The 25,453-nt window shown below is 47.7% G+C and overlaps 1 protein-coding gene and 1 long non-coding RNA gene across 7 annotated transcripts; one reads left to right on the top strand and one right to left on the bottom strand.

Annotated features, from left to right (window-relative positions):
* Nucleotides 1-397: 397 nt before the first annotated feature.
* LOC132459917 (uncharacterized) lies at nt 398-1,296 on the top strand. Its single transcript, XR_009526316.1, has 2 exons — nt 398-1,003; nt 1,096-1,296. It is a non-coding gene; the product is annotated as an uncharacterized LOC132459917 (long non-coding RNA).
* ap1b1 (adaptor related protein complex 1 subunit beta 1) lies at nt 1,023-25,362 on the bottom strand. 6 transcript variants are annotated; one of them, XM_060054784.1, is made up of 24 exons: nt 25,141-25,362; nt 23,121-23,181; nt 21,960-22,065; nt 21,682-21,817; nt 21,196-21,441; nt 20,555-20,745; nt 19,951-20,172; nt 19,590-19,710; nt 19,324-19,419; nt 19,067-19,182; nt 16,306-16,471; nt 15,021-15,119; nt 13,607-13,866; nt 12,793-12,997; nt 12,294-12,314; nt 11,886-12,002; nt 10,627-10,656; nt 10,397-10,534; nt 10,033-10,178; nt 9,586-9,715; nt 5,963-6,047; nt 4,802-4,888; nt 4,063-4,217; nt 1,023-1,861 (listed from the first exon to the last, which is right to left on the bottom strand). In XM_060054784.1, exons 2-24 carry the CDS (start codon nt 23,155-23,157, stop codon nt 1,787-1,789), a joined length of 2,985 nt encoding a protein of 994 aa, XP_059910767.1. In that variant the 5' UTR covers nt 23,158-23,181; nt 25,141-25,362; the 3' UTR covers nt 1,023-1,786. The 6 variants fall into 6 exon arrangements, with proteins under 6 accessions (XP_059910767.1, XP_059910766.1, XP_059910765.1 ...); XM_060054783.1 differs by having other exon boundaries at nt 25,122-25,361; XM_060054782.1 differs by lacking the exon at nt 25,141-25,362 and adding an exon at nt 24,892-25,082.
* Nucleotides 25,363-25,453: the final 91 nt, after the last annotated feature.

Raw genomic sequence — 25,453 nt, 5'->3', positions numbered from 1 at the left:
CCGGGATGCTGCTCTTATAGGAACCCTGCAGAGACTAGACCGACCCACAGAGGATCAGTGGAACACCTCTCCCACATTACAATTCTTTAAGAATAAACATAACAATGAATTTGTGACTCAATAAAACCCCACTGGTTAATACATATTGTAAAGACGGATTTACCTTCACATTTAAGAGCTACGGCAAACTAGAAACAAAGAGAAACTGAATAGCTAGCAAACTAAAATATAAATGAAATATTTTAATAGAATGTAAGGTTATTGTAATATCGTTTGAGTGTCCATGTGAGGAGAGGTGTCCATCAGTGATGCTCAGCCTAATGAACCATGAAAGACTGTCGTAATTTACACACCGAAGATAAACTCTTGGTTGATGAAGAAAGGAGACACGTGTGAATAGATCAGTTTTAATAATAGTTCTGTTTTAAATCATGTACACGCGTTAAACAAAATCAAGTCAAATCATGGACATTCTTAATCCCTCTCCATTAACATGTTTCCTTTAAACAATCTTATAATATAATTGTCCACTACCACACACACACACACAGACACTCATACCAAGAGAAAACACGCACACTTGTTTTCGAAGACTACAATATCATGTCATATTTAGTGCGTACTTCAAGCCGAGGGGAGCAACAGCATTGCTTTGTTGAACTCCTTCAGTTAAATGAGATGAAGGAGCAGGGCTTCTTTTGATCAGAGGGACGATGCATAATGAGGAGCTCCGCCTACAGTCTGACATGGGATCATCAGAACGCTGTATTGGGGAACCCAGAACCCATCAGAGCTGTCCTCCCCATTCCCTTGACCCCTGCACAAAAAAACAACGCTGGGCGGGGAGGTGGGGGGCTACAGGAAAGAACCTGATGGATGAGTAGCACTCAGTCCAACAGCACACTGCCCCACACTAACTCACACGAATATAATAATGGAATGAATGAGGAGCATTAGAGAGAAAAGAGTGTGTGTGTGTGTGTGTGTGTGTGTGTGTGTGTGTGTGTGTGTGTGTGTGTGTGTGTGTGTGTGTGTGTGTGTGTGTGTGTGTGTGTGTGTGTGTGTGTGTGTGTGTGTGTGTGTGTGTGTGTGTAGGGCCTTCTGTCCACACTTTATATTATACTAAATAAGAGAAAGAAAGAGGCACACACAAGCACAGCAAAGCGGCTGTGTCCCGCGGGCAGGAAACAACATATGGACAGACTAACAAGAAGAAAAAAAAAAAAAGAAAAAAAAAGGGTACAAGCCAAAGTAATCACACTCAACTAAAAGCAAACTCGCTTACAAATCGAACAACATGTTTTCTAAGCCTCTCTCTCCACGGCCTTCAACACGGTGAAGCCTTTTGTCAGAGCAGTCGATGGATCAGTACAAAATGCTTTGGTTTGGACCCAAAATAAAGAGTTTACAGCAGAGATGACTTGCAGGTGATTGTTCACACGATGAATAGAGGATTCATTGTTGCGACGCGGCAACAGGATCATGCAAGCAGAGGGAGAGCTCAGCTTTAACGCTCGTCCCTCATCACAATGAGAGGGACAGAAGCGACAAACAAAACATGATTCATAATGTGAGAGCTTTTCAAACGGAGGACAGCCCAGCGTGAAAAGCACTCATCAAGGGGAGATGAAAAGAAGGGGTCCGTGGGGGGGGCAGAACCACTTCTCTCACTCACGGACCTCGGGTCCCGACCCCTGTGGTCTATCCACTGCGGGCTCTGCAGTAAAGAGGGGGGTGTGTGGGTGTGGGTGTGTGTGTGTGTGTTTGTGTGTGTTGTGTTGTGTGGTCAGTTCTTGAGCGCCGCCTCGTAGCACTGGAACACACACTGGGACACCTCGGGCGCCCGGCACTTCAGAGACACCTGAGGAGGGAGGGGGCGGCAGACGGTTAGCATCAGGACACAACTGGTTTATTATTATCATTAGCAGAGTGCCAGTAAGCAGCAACATGGAGTCCACGTTCACAGGGAGGGTCCGCTCAGCGCCTCCTTGTCCAGAGCTCCTGGTGGGGTCCAAACTAGGTCTGGTCCTCACCGGACCTGGTCAGGTCCTCACCGGGCCGGGAGCCAGGAGGAGGCCTCCTCCTGGCTCCCGGCCCGGTGAGGACCAGACCAGGTTCTCGCCTCCTCCTGGCTCCCGGCCCGGTGAGGACCAGACCAGGTCCGGGCCTCCTCCCGCTCCCGGGTCCCGGCCCAGACCTGGTCCTTAGCATCAGCAACACGAAGGACTGAGGCACAACAATGAAAAACACAGTGCTGCTGTAACCACAGTCAAGGTGGATTCAGCATCTTAAAAGGGTAAAGGTAATTTCATGAACAGCCAGATGAAGAGCAGACTGGTGTTTCGGTCGGTGGGCAGGTGTAACCACGGAAACGCAGCATAGAGAGCCAATCAAACTCCAATCACAAGTGGTCATCGGAGAATCGCTTGAGAGAGAGAGACAGCTGGTGTGACCGCCGAGGATCCCCGTTCCACCATCTGATCCATGACGTAGACAGGTACCAGGAGGTGTGAGTCCTCCTGGGCCCCAGTGATCCCAGACCACGCCGTCCGCCGACAGAGCCCTCAGTCTTTATGCGGAGCCACTCGCCTCGTGACGTTAACTGCACGTCTAAATCTGGTGGAACTTCAGGTCGCTTGGAAACTAATGCAATAATGACATTGGGAAATGGTTCGGCAAATGCACCATGCAACTGCCCCCTCAGTTTGTGTTATACTTCCAGAAGAGTAACATTTTGTAAGAATTAGCAATAAAACGGCAGTGAAAGCAGGTTATCCTGTCGGCTAGTCCCTCGACAGCCGTACGTCTCACCTCCTGGGTCTCATGTCGACTAACAGAGAACTGCTTCAGGATTAGGCAACCATTCATTAGCGGCAAGATTATAGCCAAACATGTTCATGGTATACGTATTCATGGGGTAGACCCCTCGACAGCAAAGCTGCCGTTCCTGCATCCAGCAGAACTGTAAAGGGACTTAATAGAGGGTACAGATTTGTGTAGATCTGAAAGCAAAAATATTATGAAAACCAGACAGCTGGAATTCACAGATTGAAAACTGTAATTTGCACCAACATTAATGCTAAGAAACTTGTCTCAGACAAATTTGTTATGTTATGTTATTGAACCATTTATATTGGAAAGCACCAGAGCCCCACTGGAAACCCTGATCAATGTTTTTATTATTTTTTATGTTTTTTTTCTCCAGAGAAAATGATGCCATGAACATCCAAGATAGATTTATAACCATAGCATTATTATTTTGCCATTTTAACTACACATTATAGGTTGGTGTTTTGGGGGAAATGTTTGCAAATTATATTGGTAATGGCTGTTTGAGAGACGGGGAGGAAGATCCAGGCTAACCCAGTCCGGTATAGACAATTCTTCAGCTAGCTACCTAACCAGAAACTATACAAACTTGCTACCTAACCAGAAACTATACAAGCTAGCTACCTAACCAGAAACTATACAAACTAGCTACCTAACCAGAAACTATACAAACTAGCTACCTGAACTAGCTACATGAACTTCTACTTACAGAATATGAAGTGCCATACCATTGGCACATATACTGCATAAACACAGAGGCAAAGCGTTTTCTGACTCACCAGATATTCAATAACAGATACCTCACTCACTGTCAAATTTTCAAGCAGCTCTGGGTAATGATAAACTTGTAGCTGTCGACTCAGTCAGCCTGTGACTGATCTTGTCAACAAACAAGCGGAGCGCAAACCAACACTTATATATATATATGATAAGTGTTATACGAGATCATTAATGCTCGAGACCGGAGGGAAATAATACATCTTTTGAAATACTCTGGAAATGGAGGATAGAGGGAAAGGGAAGTGTGGATAAAAACCTGCTGGGAGAGTGATGTGGAGGACAAAGAGTCCGTCTCCATCTCTCCCCACACACGCAACGCACGCCCACACCCGCCACATCACTACAACACCATGCAATCACACAACCGTTGCTCATCCCCTGCCGACCAATCAGACTCCAGCTCTGGCTGGGATCATGACCCAGAGTGCGTGTGTGTGTGTGTCTGTCGCTCACCGTGTAGGTGGGGCTACCGGTCTGAACGCGGAGCTCCGTCAGCACACAGATGCCGTTGGTGAGCTTCATGGACTGGTAGAGCATGTCCTGGCCCTCCACCGTGCGCTTGGCGATGGTGAACACGTTGCTGCCCTGCAGCTTGTTGGAGGCCGCGTCTGTCATTAGGAGGAGAACCCACACAATCCCAAGTTACAATGAGGAAAACACAAGAGTCACCATGAGGTTAATGGTAAAGGACTTGATGGACAACCCACACATTTTATGTGAAATTTAAAATAATATTAGCATTGGTCTTAAAAAAGTTAAAGTGTCTGATTAGCAAAGTTAACGGATGAGAATAACAGGTAAGAACCGACGCTGCTCCTAAGCTGCGCTCGGCCAGCGCTGCAGAGCAGACGCTGACCTCCTCTCGAGCCCAGACTCCTCCCCTGCACTACACTGACGTCTGCAGAGGGGAGGGCAGGACATACTGATGGCATGGTGCACGCCCAGCAGAGATATCAGGACGTCTCTGGAACGCAAGCAACCTGACATGTGGAGTCACAATATTAGAGATGGACGGTGGCGAGTTCACACCAAACCAGCTTCATGAGTCACCATGTGACACGTCCTCGTTGTCCGCTCGGAGCCAGCAGCTGAGAGCCGGCAGCTGAGAGCCGGCAGCTGAGAGCGGACAACGTGTTAGAGCTGCGGTGCTGCATTGAGAGGCGGCATTGTGCTTCATCCTCCTCCTCCTCACCAGAGTTGAGATGGCAGTCGTTAATTTGGAACTGGGCCTCGTTCTCGTTGGGGATGTCTTTCCAGGTGGCCAGGAACACCTGGCGGTCTGCAGACCACAGAGAAACAGAACGATGTTCATGACCAAACTCCTCTCTCCCCTGAAAGGTGCTGAAGTAACATTTAACAGATATACAGTTTGAGTGAATTGTTAGAAATGCCAAAGCCATCCACGGGCTTTTAGCGAGTGAAACGCTCCAGGAGATAGCGGCTAGAGTTGACTACGCCTGCCTCTGTATGAGATTAGATAGAAGGCATTTGTGGTTGCATCTCTTCCCTGATTGGTGCGGGAATTAATCTTGCCTGTCAACGACTTTTGCTCACACAGTGTCATCATAGCGGAACGACACATGAGTGAACGCAATACAGGAGGGAGGGACAGAGCGGGAGGTGTGTGGGTCAGTGTGGCGTCTTTTTAGTTTAACATTCTACTCTTTTCTCTTTCTGCTCCCACTCCCTAGAACTCTTAATTTTATCTGCAGCATCTTCAAGGCAAGCAAAGCAAAACGCCTAAAAATGACACAATTGATAGACTCCCTGTGAGATCACTCTAATTAGGGTATTGTTTCAGTGTAAACAACCATTTAAACTAATTTAAATGTTGGCTGAAAATACGCTTGCTTTGCAAAACTGAAAAGGTTAACCGAACACTGAAATTAAAATCATCATTGGGACCGCACCGAATCCATCCAACCCTTGGGCAATTATATATGATTAGAAAATTAGAGGCAGGTGTTTCATAAAGTATGCGACAAAAATCAGCATGGGCACTCGCACGTGGCATCTGTTTGAATTAATTACAGAAGGCAACTTACAGCCCAAACGGCTAGGCAATTAATGAGCCGTTTGCATGAGGATAAGTGACCTTCGGCTGGATCGTTTTATGTTGGTATTATGGCTGAGACAGAATACGCTGTGTTCCAGCAGTGGTGACGTCTTTCTCAGAATCCTTGAGACTTGATGACTAAAATGACCCGCGTCAAGAGTCTCTGACACATAGGGACGGTCCCTATGAAAGAGGGTAGAGAGAAGGACGAGACTGCAGAGGTTTCGATGGCGTCAGAGTACTTGGGAGGGCAGCGGAAGGGAGGGAGGGAGGGGGACACTGACGGCCAGCACTCACCCATCTTCCCGTCCTCCACAAACAGCATGCTGATGGGGTACTGGCAGCTGAAGTAGAAGACGTCAATGTTGTTCTTAACCGCCACCTGAGGAGGGGGATTTGATTGGAGGAGGAGGAGGAGAGAGGACAAACAAGAGGGATAAATCATGAGCAGCTGTTCAGGAGTCATTACTCTGCCAGGGCTCTTTGAGGACAGCTGCTGCTAAAGTCACACTGAACAAGGGGGGGGGGGGGCCTTGACGGCTGGACAGACCCAGACACCTCATTTCATCCATCAACTTGCTCCCCCTTTCCCTTCACCACATGTCCTCCATGCTGAAAGAAGCTGCATTTGTCCCACAATGCTTTGCCCCATCGTCTCGAAAATGCCATCAAGATACGGAGGCTCAGGAACACCTCTTCCCCGAGGGGTCAGCCGCTGATAGCCATCAGGTGGAAGTGTTTAGGGTTCAGAGAGAGCTGGGCCCTGCAGGGGATCTGAATCATTCATGTGCCGGGCTTGGCAGCGGCCGCAACAGGGCCCAGTCAAATGAGACCAGTCACACTCATTTAGACCCCACTCTGACCGTATCGAGAAGAACGGCCGTCATCCAAAATGAACAATATAATGTACGTCTTTGGGTCCATCTTAAGTTGAAAACATGAAATACATTCTTCCAATGCTGTTCAATTCATACAAGTAGGGGACCAGAGCTCCAGACAACACAGTAGTGTTGACAGGGTAGTGGGTCCAGGTCAGGTCTGTCGATAGGGACGGGCCGATGTTTGATTCTATCGACTGTTGACGATAGATGGATTCCATCGTCTGAAGTTGCCGAGGAAAGGTTGGTTTTTTTTTTTTTTTATTGCCTGAGAAACAGCGCTGTGTGCCGTCTACTTTTACAGCTTAAAAAGTACATACAATTTAATTGAAGTTAACTGGCACAGGTGGAAACGCACTCTGTAGCGCTGACCTGCCGTATTCACTCACTGCTACGAGAGGAGAGGCTTTTTTGTAGCTTGAAACCTACTGGTCTGCTCGCACGTGAAAGGCACGAGCAGACTGCATGTGACTTTGAAAAACTTTGTGTGTCTGTGTGTGTTTTAAGATAATGGCGGAGCCATTGCGTGTGTGTGTGTCTAAGCCGCGTTCACATGGACACCTCTGACTTCTATTCCCATCATGCAATCCGAATGTACTGTATATATGGCATTTACAAAAGTGGTAAGTGTACGTCCGTATGTCTCTTGCGCACAACCGTTATGTTGGTCTAAGGGATACATTATATTATACATTATTCCGCTTATTACATGGCTCCTTGCCAAAACAAAAAGATATCTTCACACGGTGCGTCTTTTTACAATTACCATTCCTAGTGTTGATCAGCAGAGAAATAGTCCGCCAAATACATTGACGTCGCTTAGCAACCGGACATGCTGGGGGTGATAAGTTCCCGGACTACTTGCGGAGTGCTAAGAAAGATGTGGATCAGGCATTTGATCATTTTTTATTCCGATTGTGCTTCCACTTCTAATCGGAACAGAAGTGTCTATGTAAACGCGGCTATGTCACGGAGATATTGCGTGTGTGTGTGCCTGAACGCCCTCACACTCTGGGGTCAACGGAAATCAATGAGAGCAACGGAAAACTATGCCGATAAGAAACTAAAACTTTGATTCTGAAAAAAGTATAAAAGCTATCGAAATTTCGTTTAGATATTATTGAAGATACAAGTGTGTAGATTTGTCCAATGGTTTGAACGAAGGTAAACGGTTGAACGGGGACGTAATCGGACGATGGAAGCTTGTTGACGATCGCCCAACCCTAATAGGGACTAAACCTTCCATCATTACAGGAGTCATTTCAAATCTTGACGATATACATCACATTGATACATTTTCTGTCAATTCTATGAAGAAAATGTGCATCCAGAATAACCACAAATGCCTCATGATTACTTTTTAATAATCCCATCCACTAAAGTCACCCACACCGTAGTGTTATACTAGCCTGGTTCTACCAGACTCTCGTACTTCATTTCATTTTACAGAGAGTCTGGACCTACTCAATTGACTAACGTTAACTCACTTGAAGGCGGGTGTCTGTTGAAGTTTAAAATTATTGGATCCGCCCAGTGCCAATCTGGATCTGCCATATCCAATCGCTAACGTTTGACCGGGAATCACCTTTGCGCGCAGGATGTAAACAAACCAAACATTGTTCGTGAAGATGTTCATCAACGAGAGCTGACTTTAACGTCAGTGATCTCAGCCACTCCCTCGGTTCGCTGATTGGATGCAGAAAATTTGGATGGAGAAAACCCACTAACATACCGCAGACCCAGACGTAGTAGTGAAGGGAAATGAAAATTTAGTGGAAGTACTTGGGTTGGAGGAGCAGACTAGTGTTATACTTAGAAGCCCAACCCTCTCTCTGAAGACTTTAAACTCGTTTGAGATTTTCTTTTCTTCCTAAAGATCACATCTCTTGATTCTTGTTCTGCCTCAGACTGTTGCGGACGTTCGTTCCGCACTAATGAACCCCCCCCCCCCCCCCCCCCCCATCTCAGGCCAGGGCTCTGCTCTCGTCCTCTTAACTGATCGGCTTTGTGTCCAAACGGCAGCCAGACCCACGGTCTTATGTGATATAGACACCCCGTGAAACTAGGAACCGTCTGATCTCCGCTCATCTCCTTCCCCGTCTGCTGGCCTTGGCAGCAGCAGGTGTTGAGGACATGGGGTGGACAGGAGGCTGGCCCGCGTCAGGAGCAGCGATACGGTCTGTACTCATTACACAGGTTCACACCAGATGAAAGTGACTCCTCAGAGCCTCAAGCTCCATCAGCGGGTTTAGAATCATGCAAGGATTAGGATGGTGCAAAACTGGCACCTCCCTTTTACTTAAACCTCAAACACACAAAATAAAACCCCTTTTTGACACACTGATCCTATTCAAATAGAGCTTGTGTTCAATAAAGAGCTGACATTCTTGCAGTCGACACCACAGCTACATTCCACACTGAGCCTCCTTGTCCAGTAGGTATAGAAGATACAATGTCATTTGGCAAGGACAACAAACGTCTGCTCATGCTCGCATCATGGAACTCCATCAGTCAACTAGACTTTACATTCATGACTACATATACTTTTATTAACAATTTGATTACCTTTTGTGTAACTTTTACCTCCGAGGGAAATCCCTTGCATGAAAATGAATATATGAAATCCAAATCCATTTCATCTGGATTCTCTTTAAACTCTGGTCCCAACAGTACAGCAAGTACCTGGAGGTTATTAAGAGGCTCCATCCTAACAGTACCTGGAGGTTATTAAGAGGCTCCATCCTAACAGTACCTGGAGGTTATTAAGAGGCTCCATCCTAACAGTACCTGGAGGTTATTAAGAGGCTCCATCCTAACAGTACCTGGAGGTTATTAAGAGGCTCCATCCTAACAGTACCTGGAGGTTATTAAGAGGCTCCATCCTAACAGTACCTGGAGGTTATATTATTAAGAGGCTCCATCCTAACAGTACCTGGAGGTTATATTATTAAGAGGCTCCATCCTAACAGTCGCTGGAGGTTATTAAGAGGCTCCATCCTAACAGTAGCTGGAGGTTATTAAGAGGCTCCATCCTAACCGTACCTGGAGGTTATTCAGAGGCTCCATCTTCATGACGGGTCCCCCGGTGTTCAGGGGGAGGCTGACGTCGATGGTCTGGTTTGGGCTGAGCGGCGTGGGGACCTGGAGGGGGCCGGCAGGAGCCAGACCGAAGCTAGGAGACATCATCATAGCGTAAGCATTAGCATGTAGCTATCTCACCATAAGTCACTGATTCCCTCAGCTATTGTCAGCCTACCAGCCGTCACTTGAGATGGACTTGCATGAGGAATTCTAGCAGGTGATTTCTGAAGGGGATTATAGTAGCGGGAATCTTTTTCTCCTCTTTTAAGCAGAAGGAAGTGAAAAGGATCCAAGGTCGAAGGATGCTCCATCCATGAAGGCGTTTGGTTCATTTTAAAGCCAACATGCTGCGATGTGTCAGAATCTAGACCCACGGGGCACCAATGAAAAGGCTCTGCTTGGCCTCACCTGTTTCTGTTGAACTGGATGGCGAAGTCCGTCATGACGCTCATGGCCTTGTTGGTGAGGGTCATCTCCATCTGGATCACCCCTGCACGCCGGGCGAACGTGCCCATGATCTCCAGACCCTTACCCTTCATGGCTGGGAGCCACAACTACACACACGCACACGCACACACAAACAAACACACACACCTTAATCCCTTATCCCTTATAGCCATGTAGAGAACTTGTTTATTTTACCTTAACAGAACAGTTTCCTTTTCAGGTGGGGGAACAGCACTGGTATGATTCTGTTTTTAATGTGCACCCCTAATCATTGGGTATTATCAATAAATCACATGCGTCATTTTTGTTCAAGCAGCAGACTTACTGTCTTCGGAGGGACGAAGGTTCCCATGGGCATCCCCACGCCACCCCCCAGGTCAAACAGGTCCCCCAGACCACCCCCCACCGGGGCGTTCAGGGAGGATGGCATAACGGCCGCAGGAGCCCCGAACCCAGAGTCCATCTGTAGGACACACACGCGCACGCCGCGCGCGTTAGCTCGGAAACACATTTTTCATGGAACGGTGAATCTAAGCATCAGACAGGATGACTTACTGCAGGACTTCCCCCAATGTCTCCGCCGAGCTGGAGAGCAACAGGAGAACAGGAAAGAAAGGAGAAAGCACAAGGACGGGTTAGAGATTACCGGGAGAAACATCCTGCAGAGTGTGAGGAGGACAGAGGAGGCCGATGGAGGAGAGAATCCCTTTCGGTTGTCAGTGATTAATGGCAGGAGTCTGGTCGGGTCTGGAGGCTAATGGCTGAGGGAAGAGGAGGCTATTGGAGGGTCTGCATTAAATAAATGAGTAGAGTACCCTTTCACAGTTCACCCATGGTAGCAGCCGCCTTCAGAAGCCCCTGATGTACTCATGGTAGCGCTGAGGGATGCCGTTTAGTGTAGCCTAATAGGAGACCCACTCCTTTAACAAGTGGCTCCACTGAGCATCACATCTGAACCAGGAATCTTCCTGATCAGTGTATTGGATATGTAATGCTACAAAACATGTCATCACTAAACGGAAGTGAACCAAAACCAAATGCCAGAAGTAGAAAATTGCACGCAAATAATAAATAATTACACGAGTCAGCCATCTGTATCTGCTAATTAGCACACCAAGTGCTACAGCTAATAAGGGACATCAGCTGGTTCAGGGCATGGAAGCATGGGTACTACACAGAGCCGCATGGCTTCCATCAGACAGAGTGTTCCTGCTGCTCACTAGCCTGGAGCTGCTCGTTATTCTGGGGATGGAGTCGAGCGCTAGCCTGGAGTCGCTTACTAGCCAGGAGGAGCTAGCTGCTCACTAGCCTGGTGCTGGAGCCACTCACTAGCCTACATCTGGCTGATCACTAGTCTGGAGGAGCTAGCTGCTCACTAGTCTGGTGCTGGAGCCACTCACTAGCCTACATCTGGCTGATCACTAGTCTGGAGGAGCTAGCTGCTCACTAGCCTGGTGCTGGAGCCACTCACTAGCCTACATCTGGCTGATCACTAGTCTGGAGGAGCTAGCTGCTCACTAGCCTACATCTGGCTGATCACTAGTCTGGAGGAGCTAGCTGCTCACTAGTCTGGTGCTGGAGCCACTCACTAGCCTACATCTGGCTGATCACTAGTCTGGAGGAGCTAGCTGCTCACTAGTCTGGTGCTGGAGCCACTCACTAGCCAACATCTGGCAGATCACTAGTCTGGAGGAGCTAGCTGCTCACTAGGCTGGTAAACTGGGGAGCTACTGGTTGGGACTGAGGAGGTGCGGCGGGGTGAGGGAGGGCATAGCGAGGGAGGGGGGGGGGGGGCTCCTCTAGAGTGGGCTCGCCTGTAGTGCCGGGCCGGGGGTCAGCTCGGTGGGGCTGTAATCTGGGGACGACGGGCTCGAGTGCGAGAACCGCAGGGACTGAGGTGTGTCCGCCCCCCTGGGCATTTGTGGCGAATACTGAAGCACACACACACACACACACACACACACACACACACACACACACACACACACACACACACACACACACACACACACACACACACACACACACACACACACACACACACACACACACACACACACACACACGTACGTTATGAGGAATATGTCTTTGTCACAGTACGTGAAGGGGATTGGCTTATCTGGTGAAAGGTATGGAAACATCTGGGCACACAGAGACGTTATGGGACAGCGTGAAGAGATGTGATCTATGGGGATGTTACATGTTCACGTGTTATGAGTTACCGGTTCAGACTCATCGCCCATCTGCTGGTGCAGCATAAGGAGTGGAAGGAAACAGACCAGTCAACCTGATGCACCCCATGAACATCGTTATCGTTCACACACTTGGAAGGTTTATTCATGCTTCAGTACAAACAACTAAGAAGGTTTGGACTTTCCAGAAAAGCTTGAGGAACAAACAGACAGAATACCGGCTGAAAACATTGATATTGCTCACATCGTTTGTATTCCTCTTATTAAGGCAAAACAAACAACGTTTAAACGGTATCCCTGACCCATCATAGGCTGGCTCTCACATCATGAACGCTCTGATAAAACTCTTAGTCTAATGGATACGTTCCAGGCTGTTCTGACCGAAGCACTAAGCCAAAGACACCTGGAGCAGGTGTAGCAGCTGGAGCTAAACCACATGACACGAGCGGGAGCGGACATAGGGCGAAACAAGAAGAAAGAAAGAAGGAACAAGAGACAGGGGAGTGAGCAGGGATCCCCCACCACCTACCAGGCTGTCCAGTCCTCCCCCCAGCAGATCCATGCCTCCCATCGGCATGGGGGGTCCGGGGGGGGCGCCGGCGGTGGAGGTGGGGGGTGTCAGGTCCAGGTTCAGCAGGTCTCCCAGCAGGTCTCCCTGGGAGGGGATGACGGCGGCGGGGGCCTCGGTGGCCCCGGGGGCCCCACCAGTGTCCTGGCTCTCAGAGCTCTCTCCGCTGGGGGGGGGGGGGGGGGGCAGTTTGATTAATACAGAGTTAGGAGCCGCTTTAATGGAGATTTATGCCATCAATGACTTATCATATGATGAGTTATTTATATTTCTAATGCTTATGATATGAATCGCATTCATCTAATATTCATTATAAAATATTACTGATTCAAGAATAATCATACTGAAATAAGCCCCTCACTTTATCACAATGCTTTTGTAATGACAGATTTAAGCCCCATTTAAAGCAAAGGAAGTTTCAGTTCAATCTTAAACAGCGGGCAAAGGGCCTGAGCCCTGAGAGGCAGCAGCTGCTCCATCAACACCCTCATGGGTTCTCACATCCAACGCAGGACTGAGAGGATAAAGCCACTGGGATACTGGGAGTAAATAAACCTTCACCACTCAAAGCCTGGAGATCAAGGGAAAGGCCCCCAAAATGACCCAGTGACTGAGTGACAGAGACTGAGTAAGTGGGAGAAAGAGTGACTGAGTGAGAGAATGTGTGCTTGTGACATAGAGTGTGAGTGCGAGTGACCGCAATCGAGTGTGAGTGACTGAATGTGACTGACTGAGTGTGACTGAGTCAGTGAGCGAGACTGAGTGCGTGACTCACGATCCACTGCGGATGGGGATCCTCTTGTGCTGCACGCCGCGGCTGCCCTCCACGAAGGCGCTGGGGGGCTTGTGGTAGACGGAGGCCAGGGTGCCGATGTGGCAGATGAGCTCCTCCAGCAGGGTGGGCTCGATGAGGTCCGTCTCCTCCGAGATGAGGGGCTTCTCCGCAAGCACCACTTCCTTGGCGGCCACGGGGTCCGTGGACAGCAGGCGCCAGTAGATGTAGCCGCGGTCCCTCAGGTCCGGGTTGTCCGAGTCCTGCACACGTTTGGCACATGAGGCTCATGAGCACATGAAGGACATGGGCCCATAAACGACATGAGCACATGAGGCTCATGTGCTAAGGAGCACAAATAAACGTAGGCATTAAGACCAATGCTGTGCCGGAAATCACGCACTTACGTAAGTGCACTTACATTGAGTGCACTTCATTATCCCTACAGTACACTTACTTATGGGCGCAGTGCTCTCATTTCTACAGTGCACTGTCAAAACAGCCTTCGCCAACTACCGGAAATGAGTTTGCAGTTTGACGGTTCTTCTTCGTTTTCTGCTTGATCATTTCCGTTAGTCGCCTGTATTAGCGATCTAGCAGTATTCACGTTAACGTTCTTGATACCAACTGATTACAGAATTAACACCATGAAAACACTGGTCGGATGCGGCCTAAAACATTGTAGTTGTACTGAAAAACAAACCAAATGTGTGTAATTTTACTTATTTGCAGAGCACGTCGGTCTCAAATGATACAATGTCCTCCATTTTCAGATTTGAAATTCCCGCCACCTAGACAAGATGGCGGGAGGGTGGAAAGAATCCATCGGTCCACACTCAAGTTTTAGATCGTTTTGAGTGCGCCACTAAGGTACTTCCAGTGCACTGCGTTTTGGCACACTCTCCGTTTTTGCGCAAAGTGTACTCAAAAAAGTAAGTGCAAGTATAGAAGGGCGCGATTTCAGACACAGCACAAGATTTACTTTGGATATTCCAAGAAAAACATTAGCATCTGTCCCGAAGCAAACTCGTGCTTTGGGCCTAAATCTTTGATGCTCAGATAAAGCCACTTTCTAAAAGGGAAAGCGCTGTGGGTTAATACTGCATGGAGCAGAGATTTTTAGTTTGAAGCTCAGATAAACCCACAGCCTAAAGCGCTGTGGGTTAATACTGCATGCAGCTCTGGTTTGTAGCAGCAGGGTTTCCAGGCAACACCGGCAGACCGAGTGTGTAATCACTCTGCGGACACCTGGGGGAGGCACGCATCCAACAGGAGATGCTGAGGAGACAAGTTAGAGGAGGAGTGTGTTTCTGGAACACGTACTGGGCTTTCCTCGAGAGAAGGAAAGCCCAGATAAAGGCGATAGATTCCACCTAGCCTCGCAGTGTTGTGATGTGGTTTGTGCGTGTGCGGTCACCTGCGTGGCCAGGCTGAGGACCTGCTGCACCAGCTCCTGGGTCTCGGTGGGTTTCTTCAGGAACAGTTTGACGATGGCAGTCAGGAGCTGCAGCTGAACCTGGAGGAGCCCATGGAGACAAGGTTAGAGTTTATCAGGGTTCGAGTTTATCAGGGTCAGAGTTCATCAACGCAAGAGCAAGGGTTAGGGTTAGAGCGACCTCATCGACATAAGAGCGACCTCATCGACTTTAGAGCGACCTCATCGACGTAAGGGCGACCTAAGGGGTTAAGGGGTTAGGATTAGATCGAGCTCCTCAAAGCATTCCTCAACCTGCTCTGCCTTCCTGACCTGCCGCTGCTGTATTCTTGACAAAAAGACCAATTGTGAAAAGCATCAAATAAAGATCCCTCCAGCGTTCTGCCTGGGACTTAGGTGTGATGTCGCTTGTGGAATGAAACCAATTATCTACGACCCGAGAGCACAAGAAAATAAAAATAAAAAAACGCCGGGTAGAAAGATATGCAGTGGGACTTTAAGCTTACAGAAAAAAAGAAAGATAATTCAATGTAATTGAAGTTACAAATATGAATCCTAACATTGCCAAGCTTAGTTAGCTCCTGGCTGTCATGACAACATTACTCATGGTAGAATTAAGCCAAATGAATAACAAGGAATTTATAGACCAGTTTAAAGCAATTTTCAGACTTATGCAGTGCTAAAGGATCAAAACAATATTTATAGCTGCAATCTGTAATTAGGGATGAATCATTGCTTTCAGTTCTACATACATAAAAAAGCAATAGATTCCATGAACCAGAGCCATCTTATTGCCCTAAGATAACATTATCAATCGCCCAAAAATGATAACCCTATAAACCCAAACCCGGCAGAACGTCTGATGAACACATGGCATGGAGCTCTCCTAGTACTCCTCAATGGGTTCAGAGTGCCTCCGTGTACGTCCTGTAGTCCCACCACCCATCAGAGACGGTCACAAGGCCATCATTTCTCTTGCTAAAGCCTGTGCCACACACCACCTCCAGGCCAGTGGGGGAGCGATGTGAAGTCGCTCCAGTTGGGCAGACTGGTGACACGCTGGCCTAATGCTGTCATCCCAGTTCTTTTTACTTTGTTAAGGTGTCACAACATTATGGGAGAATGCACTCTCGTGAGACGCCGACTTTGTAATACTTTGTAAATCTAGTATGGTCATTGTGTACACAAGTGTTTTTGAATCTGCAATGCAAATCCAAAGTAAGCCACTTGCGTTCACAAATCAGAGGTGAGCTAGTGAAGGTCCTACCTGCGTGCTCTCGTCGTGGAAGCCCTCCAGGAAGCTCTCCAGCAGCTCGTCGGCGTTGTCGATGCGCTCAGCGTACTCCCCCACGATCCAGATCATGGCGGCCCGGGCCTCGGGCTCGTCCAGGGAGTCCAGGTTCTCACAGAGAGTGGCGATCACACTCTCGTACCTGGCGCCGCACAGAGGAAACACTGTTAGCGTTATACGTTATACTAGAATGTCCTTCTCCAGCGGACCGAAGTATGGTTTCATCTAGTACGGATCGCTCCCAGCTCATTGCTGAAAGGGCATCAGGGCATCCATCTTCTCCCTGATTACTTCAGGGATCCATCATGCCCATCAGTCACAGGTGCGTGAAATGCAACACTTCAATGGTGAAGAAATGGAGGGAGATGGGGGGCATTTTTTGTATTGTTTCGATACAAAAACTTGCTTGCTTTCTTGCTTGATAACTCTTGAACCTGATGGCAGCCTCAATAACGAAAGGCTTCGACCATTCAAAAGCTTTAAGAGACAGAATCTGAGCATCTTTGGGCACCGGTTGTAGTTCACGAATAGTCGTATTAATCTGGATCGGTAATGCCTATAGCTCAGCCCTGGTCGCTCTGAAGCTTAATTTGTCACAGACTGAGCCCACAGTAAGCAGGTCTCCAAACTTTGGCCACTACTTCACTCACAGGGCCGCCCTCATTTGGGGTCAAAGTTAAGTCCAAGACAGATGTCCATGTCTTACTAAAATATATTCATGGATTTAAAAATATTAAATTCATTCAGAACTATGACCAAGGGCCTCGAAACTGTGTCTAAACAGCAGTGGAGCTCCCCCTGGCCAGCGGTTGATGTTAATGTCCGTGTCTGAGATGAGTTCAAGCTTCTGAGAGACTTAAAATATAACGCCATAATGGTGCTAAGTGTTGCAATTTCATAATCAAAATCACTTGAATGTTCACTAAAAATTTCTAACAATTATTTCTTATCATGGGGACAGCACGCCCCCCTCTTTACTACAACTAAAAAGGGAGCGGTTTGTCCGTTCTGGGCTACTGTAGAAACATGTCGGTGCAACATGGCCGCCTCCTTGGTAGAGGAACAGCTCCCCATGTACATACAGGGAGCATCTTCCTCATGCCAAGGTAACGAAAACATCCCCTCAAGGGAATGTACACTTTTTGTGTTTAAATATTTGTTTCAATTTCCGCCAAGTCCGTTCTGCTAGATGCCACTCAATTCTACACGCCGCACCTTTAATAGGAAGTCAATTATCTTTGGGAGTATTAAAGAGCTGTAACAAAAATAGTTCATCCCTCTAAGTAGTTTAGTGCCATGAGACATGTAGACTCAAACGTTAATTAATTTACAGACCAATCGGGAGCCATTATTATGATTTATTTTATAAATAATATTTTAAGAGATCTGTGAACATGAATAATATGAAGCTTGAATTCCGTAGTGTTAAGGACATTGTAGTAAAACTCAGCTAGACATTCCAACGATTGAATGGTCTTGGTCGACACAAATTGTTTGCTTGCGTTTCAGGGCCAAAGACAGAGATTGTTGTGAAGCCGATATGCTGAGACAGTGGGGCTGATCACAAAGGGAGGATGGTTAAAGTATAATATGGAACATACGCTTTGAAATAACAAAAATGTATAGCCTTATCTTGCATATTTAGTGAGTTGTGTACCAACATTAGCCCTAATGTTTCTACAATGATCATCCCAGAGGATTCTGTAGTTAAGGTAACGCAGTGTTTCGTTTAGGCGTATTATCTTACCCGCTAACTTCCGGGGAAACAAGAAACGTCTCCGTGGAGACTTTATATATCGATATGATGTTTCAACAGCGATCTAGCTTACTACGCTCGCTGCGCTACTGTGACCAGTGTCTCATGGTATACTAAAGTCAGAACACTACAACAATGCTGAACATGCTTCTAACATCAACTTGTACGGTGATCTTGATCACGGCCATCGGCGCTGGGCCACCCCATGGTTGAATTCACCGCCACATAACGTTTTCTACGGCAGTATGGCTAGATTACCCCTTTAACGGCCAGTGACGTTACATATTAACCGTAACAAAGAGCGACCCCTTGTGGCACAATGCTTGAAATACACCTTTAAGTAGAACCACTTGTGAAAGAAAATTGAATACTAATAAATACATTAAAAAGCATAAAGGATGAAGGACTAGAACTCCATTAGAAGAGCTGACTCTTCTGGCGCTGGGTAGGTGAGTAATCATCACCTGGGATTCTAATTATTGTCATCAAGCTTCAGCAAAATGGCAGTTCTGTGGGGTTCAACGTCTAAGCTAATAAACATTACCCACTTCCAACATTAATATAAGCCACCACCGACTTCTCTCAGAGGTCTTATGGTGGATTTGGAAGCCGAATTGAGCTGGGGGTGGGGGGGGGGGGGGGGGGCAAGTCATGTTCTGTCATGTTTATACAAATTAAAACAGAAACCTGGTGATTATAATTTTTGCTGGGAAAACGATTAAAACCAGCTTCACAGAAAGTGTTCACCACAAACAGTGTTGCTGTAAGTAGAAAAAACACTGAGAATAAATCCAGATGTGTAAGGTTGACAATGAGGGGACGATGAAGGGAAGGGAATGTCCTATCCCTTCATTCATATACAATTGGCATCATGTAAGTGATGCCAAGCTACACTGTCATGGATCTAAAACGTCAGATCAGTCGGTTTCTCAGTAGCAGCCGGTTCTACTAACTAGCGGTTCTCTTGGGCAGGAGACCTACTTGTTGGGGTACTTGCGGAAGATGTCCTTGATGACGACGATGGCCTCCTGCACTACGTAGTTGACCTTGGTCTGGATGAGGTCCAGCAGCGTGCTGACGCAGCGCTCCGCAGATTGCTGACAGACGGGAGTTTGAAAAGAGAGCTGGTCATTTGCTAGGACGATATGCTGCTATGTTTCACTGTGTTGCTCCAATGTCAACAGTGGGGAGGCCAACGTTCTCCACCAAGTCAACAGCGTACGCCATGTGATGCTCACCTCTACTTTGATGGCACAGCGGCCAATGGCTCGGACAGCTTTGCGTACAAAGTCCACATCCACCTCTGTGGCGTACTCCTTCAGCTCTGCCAGCACCTAGAGCAGCACAGACAGGGTCAACGTTACATCCACCTCTGGTGTACTAGAGCAGCAAAGACAGGGTCAGGCCGCTAGATGTCTTTAAATGATCCACAGATGGGTTCTTGCGGGTTGAACATGTGTTGCAGTCCCAAAGATGATGATGTCTGATGTCTGGACACGGTTACCTGGGCGATGTTGGCCTGTGAGGCGAGGCGGATCATGATGTCCAACTTCTCCAACTTGACATAGATGGGGTCGTTGTACTTGACGAAGAACACCTTCATCTCGTGCTTCAGGATCTCCGGCCTACGGGGCAGCGGGTCAACGTTAGTCATCTTCCATTAGACCATGATCAGAACCAACACAGAAGGGATCCGAACTGAAGCCATTTGAAAACGTGATCAATGCTGGCTTTAGTTTACTAAATATAATATTTGGTTGCTTTCTGGTACAGATTACTCCGATAATCAAGCAATGAGAGATACAAGCCTGATTGAGGCTCAACAACGACAGCACCCTGCTGTGGTAAAGGGTATGTGGTCCTACCGTTTCTGCACGATGAGGTTGATGTTCCTGAGGGCCACGTACTGCAGCTCGGGCTCCGCTGACAGCAGCGTGACCAGCGGCGGGGCCAGCTTCTTCAGCAGCGTGCCGTAGTAGTCCAGGTCCTTGGGCAGCATCTCCATGAACTTCATCAGGACCTTCACCGCCGACAGCACCACTGCAGAGTTGGCGTGGGACAGCCGGGGGGTGACCCGCTCACAGATGCTGGGAGCAGGAGGAGGGAGAGACGTAAGGGGTCTGCACTGCCTTCAGCTTTCAAATCGCACAATCAGTATTAAATGCTGACAAGAAATACATTGATTTTAAAGTAACAACATTCACCAGTTCTTTACAATTCTATTGACTTGATTATTCGTCGGCAAAAATGGAATTATCCGGCCCAATAATTAGTGTCCTAAAAGCCGACATAATAGGAAGCCATCTTGAGGGGATCCTTCCAGAGCTTAGGGTTTGACCTAGGGCTGCTCGATTATGGGAAAATCGATGGGAATTTATGGGAAAATCATAAACACGATTATTTTGGTCAATATTCGATTAATCGCCCAGCTCTAGTTTGACCACTTGTTGTCGTATCCCGTCCCCTTACCTCTGGGACTCGCGGTCGTCGCGTGGCGTGTAGTTGGCCAGGCAGTCCAGGATGAAGATCTGGCCCCACTCCGTGCACTCGTTGAGCGCGGTCAGCAGCTTGTTGATGGATTGGGGGTTGAGGTCCAGCAGGTTGCTGTTGGGGTGGGACTCTGCGATCTCCGAGAGCGCCGCCACAGCGTTGGCCACCACCTGACAGGAGGGAGGAATGTGAGGGTGTGCCGACAGCGGGGTTACACTGCCCTGCTAGATCCTGACGCCTCAGGGAAGGCTGACAGCATCTAGGTCTGAACCATACGACACAATACCACTAGAAATTAGACCAAATTACGGAGGATTATGTGGAGAGCTAGGGTTATGGTTTGGGGCTAAGCCTAACTCTATATGGATTTTTATTAAGCTTTAGTTCTTCACTTCCCATCCAAGACCGTGTGCGTGGCACTTGTAACATGCTTCACTAACACACACCCACTGAGAACCTATGAGTTCCAGTCATCCATCAAGCAACGATTTTAGCTATTAGGCTGAATTAAGCTGTCTGGCGGGCTCTGTGTACTGACTGCCTGCAGCAGGTTTCACTGGATGTCTGGTTGCCTGACTGGCTGCGTGCATGCCCTACCGGCCGCCCGCTGGGAGCCTCACCATGGGGTTGGAGTCGGAGATGAGGTCCTTGAGAGTGTCCAGGAAGCCCTGGTCCTCCACCAGCTGGGCATTGATGTCGTGCAGCTTGGCCACGCACACGGCAGCCGTCTTGCGGACGTAGGGATCCTCGTCCTTCAGACACTTCCTCAGCGGCTCACACAGGTACTCTGTGATCTTGTCCACGCGGATGCAGCCCATGGTGCGCACGGCCAGGGCCCGGATGAGGGGGTTGGGGTCCTCGCAGTCCTGAGGAGAGGGTTGACAATGAGGAGAGAGAGCTATTCTCCATGGAGCATATAAACAGTGACCGATTAATAATAATAATAATAATAATAATATTGATATTCCAAAGCCCTCAAAGGGAGATAAAGGGTTTTATTTAGGATTAAGAAATGCTATATGTTAAAATGAGAACTATTACGTTTTTCCACTAGAACTTGTCAGATCTCAGTGACAGTTGTTTAAATCCCTCTGGAGAGACGTTACCTTCACGAAGGTGTTGACGGCCATGATGGCCATGTCTGGCTGGCTCTTGGCGTAATTCATCAGGTAGAGGTACACCAGCTTCTTCAGCTCCAGGTTGTCTGTCTGCATGCAGTTCACCACATCTGGGAACAGGGCGCTGTGACAGAGTGTTGGACTTCATTCTCTGCAACACACTCCACACTGACCACATTCAGCCCTAGCATTCTGCTACCTTTACAATACAGCAACAGACACCTTTCATTTGATATGCAGACATCCTGCAGCACCTCTCTGCTCACCTCACATCTTTACCAACGGTCATGGACGCGATCACCTTCTTCACGGCCTCCTTCTTCTTCTCCTTCTTATCGCTGTTCAGCTCTGCCTTGAGCTCGAAGATCTCCCCTGAGAAGTGAAGCAAAGTGTTGGGTTAAGGGTTATAGGCCACAGAGGAGGAAAGATTGAGCATCAAAGCTACAGCAGTACAACAAAGTATTGGGTGTTGACGCTTAACGTACAAACTATAGTGATTCAACAAACTGCATCAACACGCAGAGTTAAACAAACTATATCGTATGCAGTCCTCTTCACTTATGTATTAATCCTTATTATTCTTGGTCGATTTGGATTGCCACATATTTGTACAGCCTAGGTATCAAGAGGTTAGGACAAATACTAAACGTTGGAACATCGCCCACAGAGATCAGCAGGGCAGTTGAATTTGTGAGTCAAAACCCTCAAAATAAACTTCAATATGGCCTAGGCTACTATTCTCCCACTAGATCTAAGTCATAGTTCTGTGGTCAAAATGGAGACTTTCTCTACATTGGCTAAGGTCGGGAATTACTCGACACAGCCACAACCACACCTACACGCACAGTAAAGGATCAGAGCAGAATAAATATTTGTACATGTTGAATAATATCCATTTATATATAGGTTTCACCTTCACCATCTAACTGAATTGTGTGACTCAGAGGAATGTAAGGGCTTTATGTTTCAAAACATGGTTTGAGTTATTCGTTTGGGTGGGCAGTAATCTATCTTTTAATGGCAGCTCTATGAACCAGATTCAGAGGCAAGTTTGTACAGAGGGCATGACAGCAGGGCAGCTAATTCTCCGACGGTAATTCTCGAGGTATTTAATCTGCTTTAGACCAGAGCAGCTGCTTATAGTGTTAGACACAATAACACGTTCCAACATAAATGAAAAAAAGGTTTTTTTGTGTTAATCCCAATGGGGCGGTCTAACTGAAGGATAGCTGGCTTCTGCAGCACGATTCGCTAGACAAACTCAGGCGTAGTTTTCTGGGAGCATGACAATTTAATGCTTCCCACATAAGAACTACAAATCGCTACAGCATGGAGATCAGATTACCAGAACGCAGCGGTATAATCAATTATTGATTGCATACCGGCTAGAAAACACAACCCATATATACTGGCTAATGCCTCCATACCTTTCTTGGTAGTCGTGAAGTACTTGGAGTCAGTCATCTTGGATCCAAATTGTCGGTTCTCCTACAATAAGAGAGCAAATAAGAACAGAGAATTAGAGATGTTTTTCACACGGGTAACAGGAAACCTTGAAGCGCTGGCAGAGGCAGAACGAAAGGGCTTCCTGCCTGCTCCTGGCTCTCTTCAGTGATTCATTCAAAACACCAAACTTCTGAGCATCAGCATTTTGCATATCACCCTCGGTCCGGGATCACCACCAGCATGGGTTTCCTGTTATGAGCCTATCCTAGACTAGAGCTTAAAGAGAAAAATGCTGTAAATGTTCTTGATGAATTTAGAGCATCGTTGAATAACCAATGGTAATTCAATTTCCTTTCTCCTCCATGGGAGTATGGGCTGCCTCAATTGCAAGCAGCAAAAACACGTAAAACACGTTTTAAAGGACTTGTGATGTGGTGGTCCCCAGTCTGGTCCCCTCCCAGGCTAGTGTGGTCCCCACAGTCTAGGCCGGTATCCTCCCAGTCTAGTCTGGTCCCCACAGTCCAGTACGGTCCCCTCCCAGTCTAGTCCGGTATCCTCCCAGTCTAGTCTGGTCCCCACAGTCCAGTACGGTCCCCTCCCAGTCTAGTCCGGTATCCTCCCAGTCTAGTCTGGTCCCCACAGTCCAGTACGGTCCTCTCCAAGTCTAGTCCTGTGTCTAGTCCGGCCCCCTCCAAGTCTAGTCCAGTCCCCTCTAGTCTAGTCCGGTCCCCACAGTCTAGTCCGGTACCCTCCGGGAGGGTACCGGACTAGACTGTGGGGACCGGACTAGACCGTGGGGACCAGACTAGACCGTGGGGACCAGACTAGACCGTGGGGACCAGACTAGACTGGGAGGGTCCCTCCCAGTCTAGTCTGGTCCCCACGGTCTAGTCTGGTCCCCACGGTCTAGTCTGGTCCCCACGGTCTAGTCTGGTCCCCACGGTCTAGTCTGGTCCCCACGGTCTAGTCTGGTCCCCACGGTCTAGTCTGGTCCCCACAGTCCAGTCCCGTAACCTCCCAGTCTAGTATGGTCCCCCCATTGTGTTCTCTAGTCCAGTACCCGGCCTAGACCACGGGAGTCATCTCCCATTGGCAAATTTTACAACATAATAAACAACAGTGTTGCTCATTTTAAATGCAAAGAACGATACGTTTTCCAACGCTGGAGCATTTGTATTCTATTTAAGTGTTTAGTTTCGTTCAGATTGGGAGATATGACTCTACAAACTGTAACGTTATTATAATATGACATTATGACAACAGGATTTGATGGCATTCATGAAGAACAATATATTCTATCGTTCATGCAAAACCATATATATTCTATCGTTCATGCAGATCCATATATATTCTATTATTCATGCAGAAAAATATATATTCTATCGTTCATGCAGAACCATATATATGCTATCTTCTCCCGCTGATCATTTGATGATCCAAGTGTTGATCAACCAATGAATGAACCGTCTGTTAGCTGCGGTTATATCTTTATCGCTTTATATCTTCCCAACAGGCTCCAGAGTCTCAGTATGACTACGAAGGAATCCCAGGTGAGGCATGTCGGTTAATATAAGTTAAACACTCCTGTTCTCTGGCTCGCCAGCAGGCTAACACGTCAGCTCCTAGCTAGGGTTAGCATCACAGCCTGTAGCTCGTCGTGGCTAGCTAAAAACAAAGAGGGCAGATTAATGCTATCGTCTGAATTGTTCAGATAGCTAGGTTAACAGCTATTCCGTTTGATCGATTACTCACGCATAACTGATTGGCCCATTCCTGCATGTTTGAAGAAGTGGGATAGCAGCTGCTGTGATGTAGCTTAGCAACTGTCAGTGTCAGCTAGCCCGGCGCTATGCTAAGTCTCCAGCGACAAAACTAAGACATGACCTTCCGAGTCGAGGCTTAAGGAAGCCCTCACCAGAACTGTTAAGCTCTTAATCTACCGGCCTATTTTGAACCCTACCTAGAAGACTTAAGGTACTCACGGGGGTTAAATGAACTCACAGGACACAGCTGGAAGAACAGCAGCAGAACGGCTCAGCAGAACGGCTCACCGCGGACAGTCTGACGCTCCTCCCTCAAACTCCACTTCCGGAAACTTTTTTCAATCACACCTGTAGTTCATCTAAGCTCCATTTACACCTGGAGTTCATCTGAGCTTCATTCACACTTCGAGTTCATCTGAGCTCCATTCACACCGGGAGTTCATCTGGGCTTCATTCACACCTGGAGTCTATCTGAGCTTCACCACACCTGGAGTCCATCGGAACTTCATCACACCTGGAGTTCTTCTGAGCTTCACCACACCTGGAGTTCA

The sequence above is a fragment of the Gadus macrocephalus genome, chromosome 6, assembly GCF_031168955.1.
Source record: "Gadus macrocephalus chromosome 6, ASM3116895v1".
Taxonomy (NCBI): Eukaryota; Metazoa; Chordata; class Actinopteri; order Gadiformes; family Gadidae; genus Gadus; species Gadus macrocephalus.
Note: the sequence above shows the minus strand (reverse complement) of the source record. Positions and strands in the feature narration are given on the sequence as shown.

Bases quoted from the DNA above. Each gene is read 5' to 3' on its own strand.
- ap1b1 (XM_060054782.1), bottom strand. From the start codon at position 24,918: ATGCAGGAATGGGCCAATCAGTTATGC. The intron at 9,716-10,032 runs GTGAGGCCAAGC...GATGTCTCCTAG, and splicing joins ATCCAGTTCAACAGAAACAG to CTTCGGTCTGGCTCCTGCCG. The intron at 4,889-5,962 runs GTGAGTGCTGGC...TGTGGTCTGCAG, and splicing joins TGTGGAGGACGGGAAGATGG to ACCGCCAGGTGTTCCTGGCC.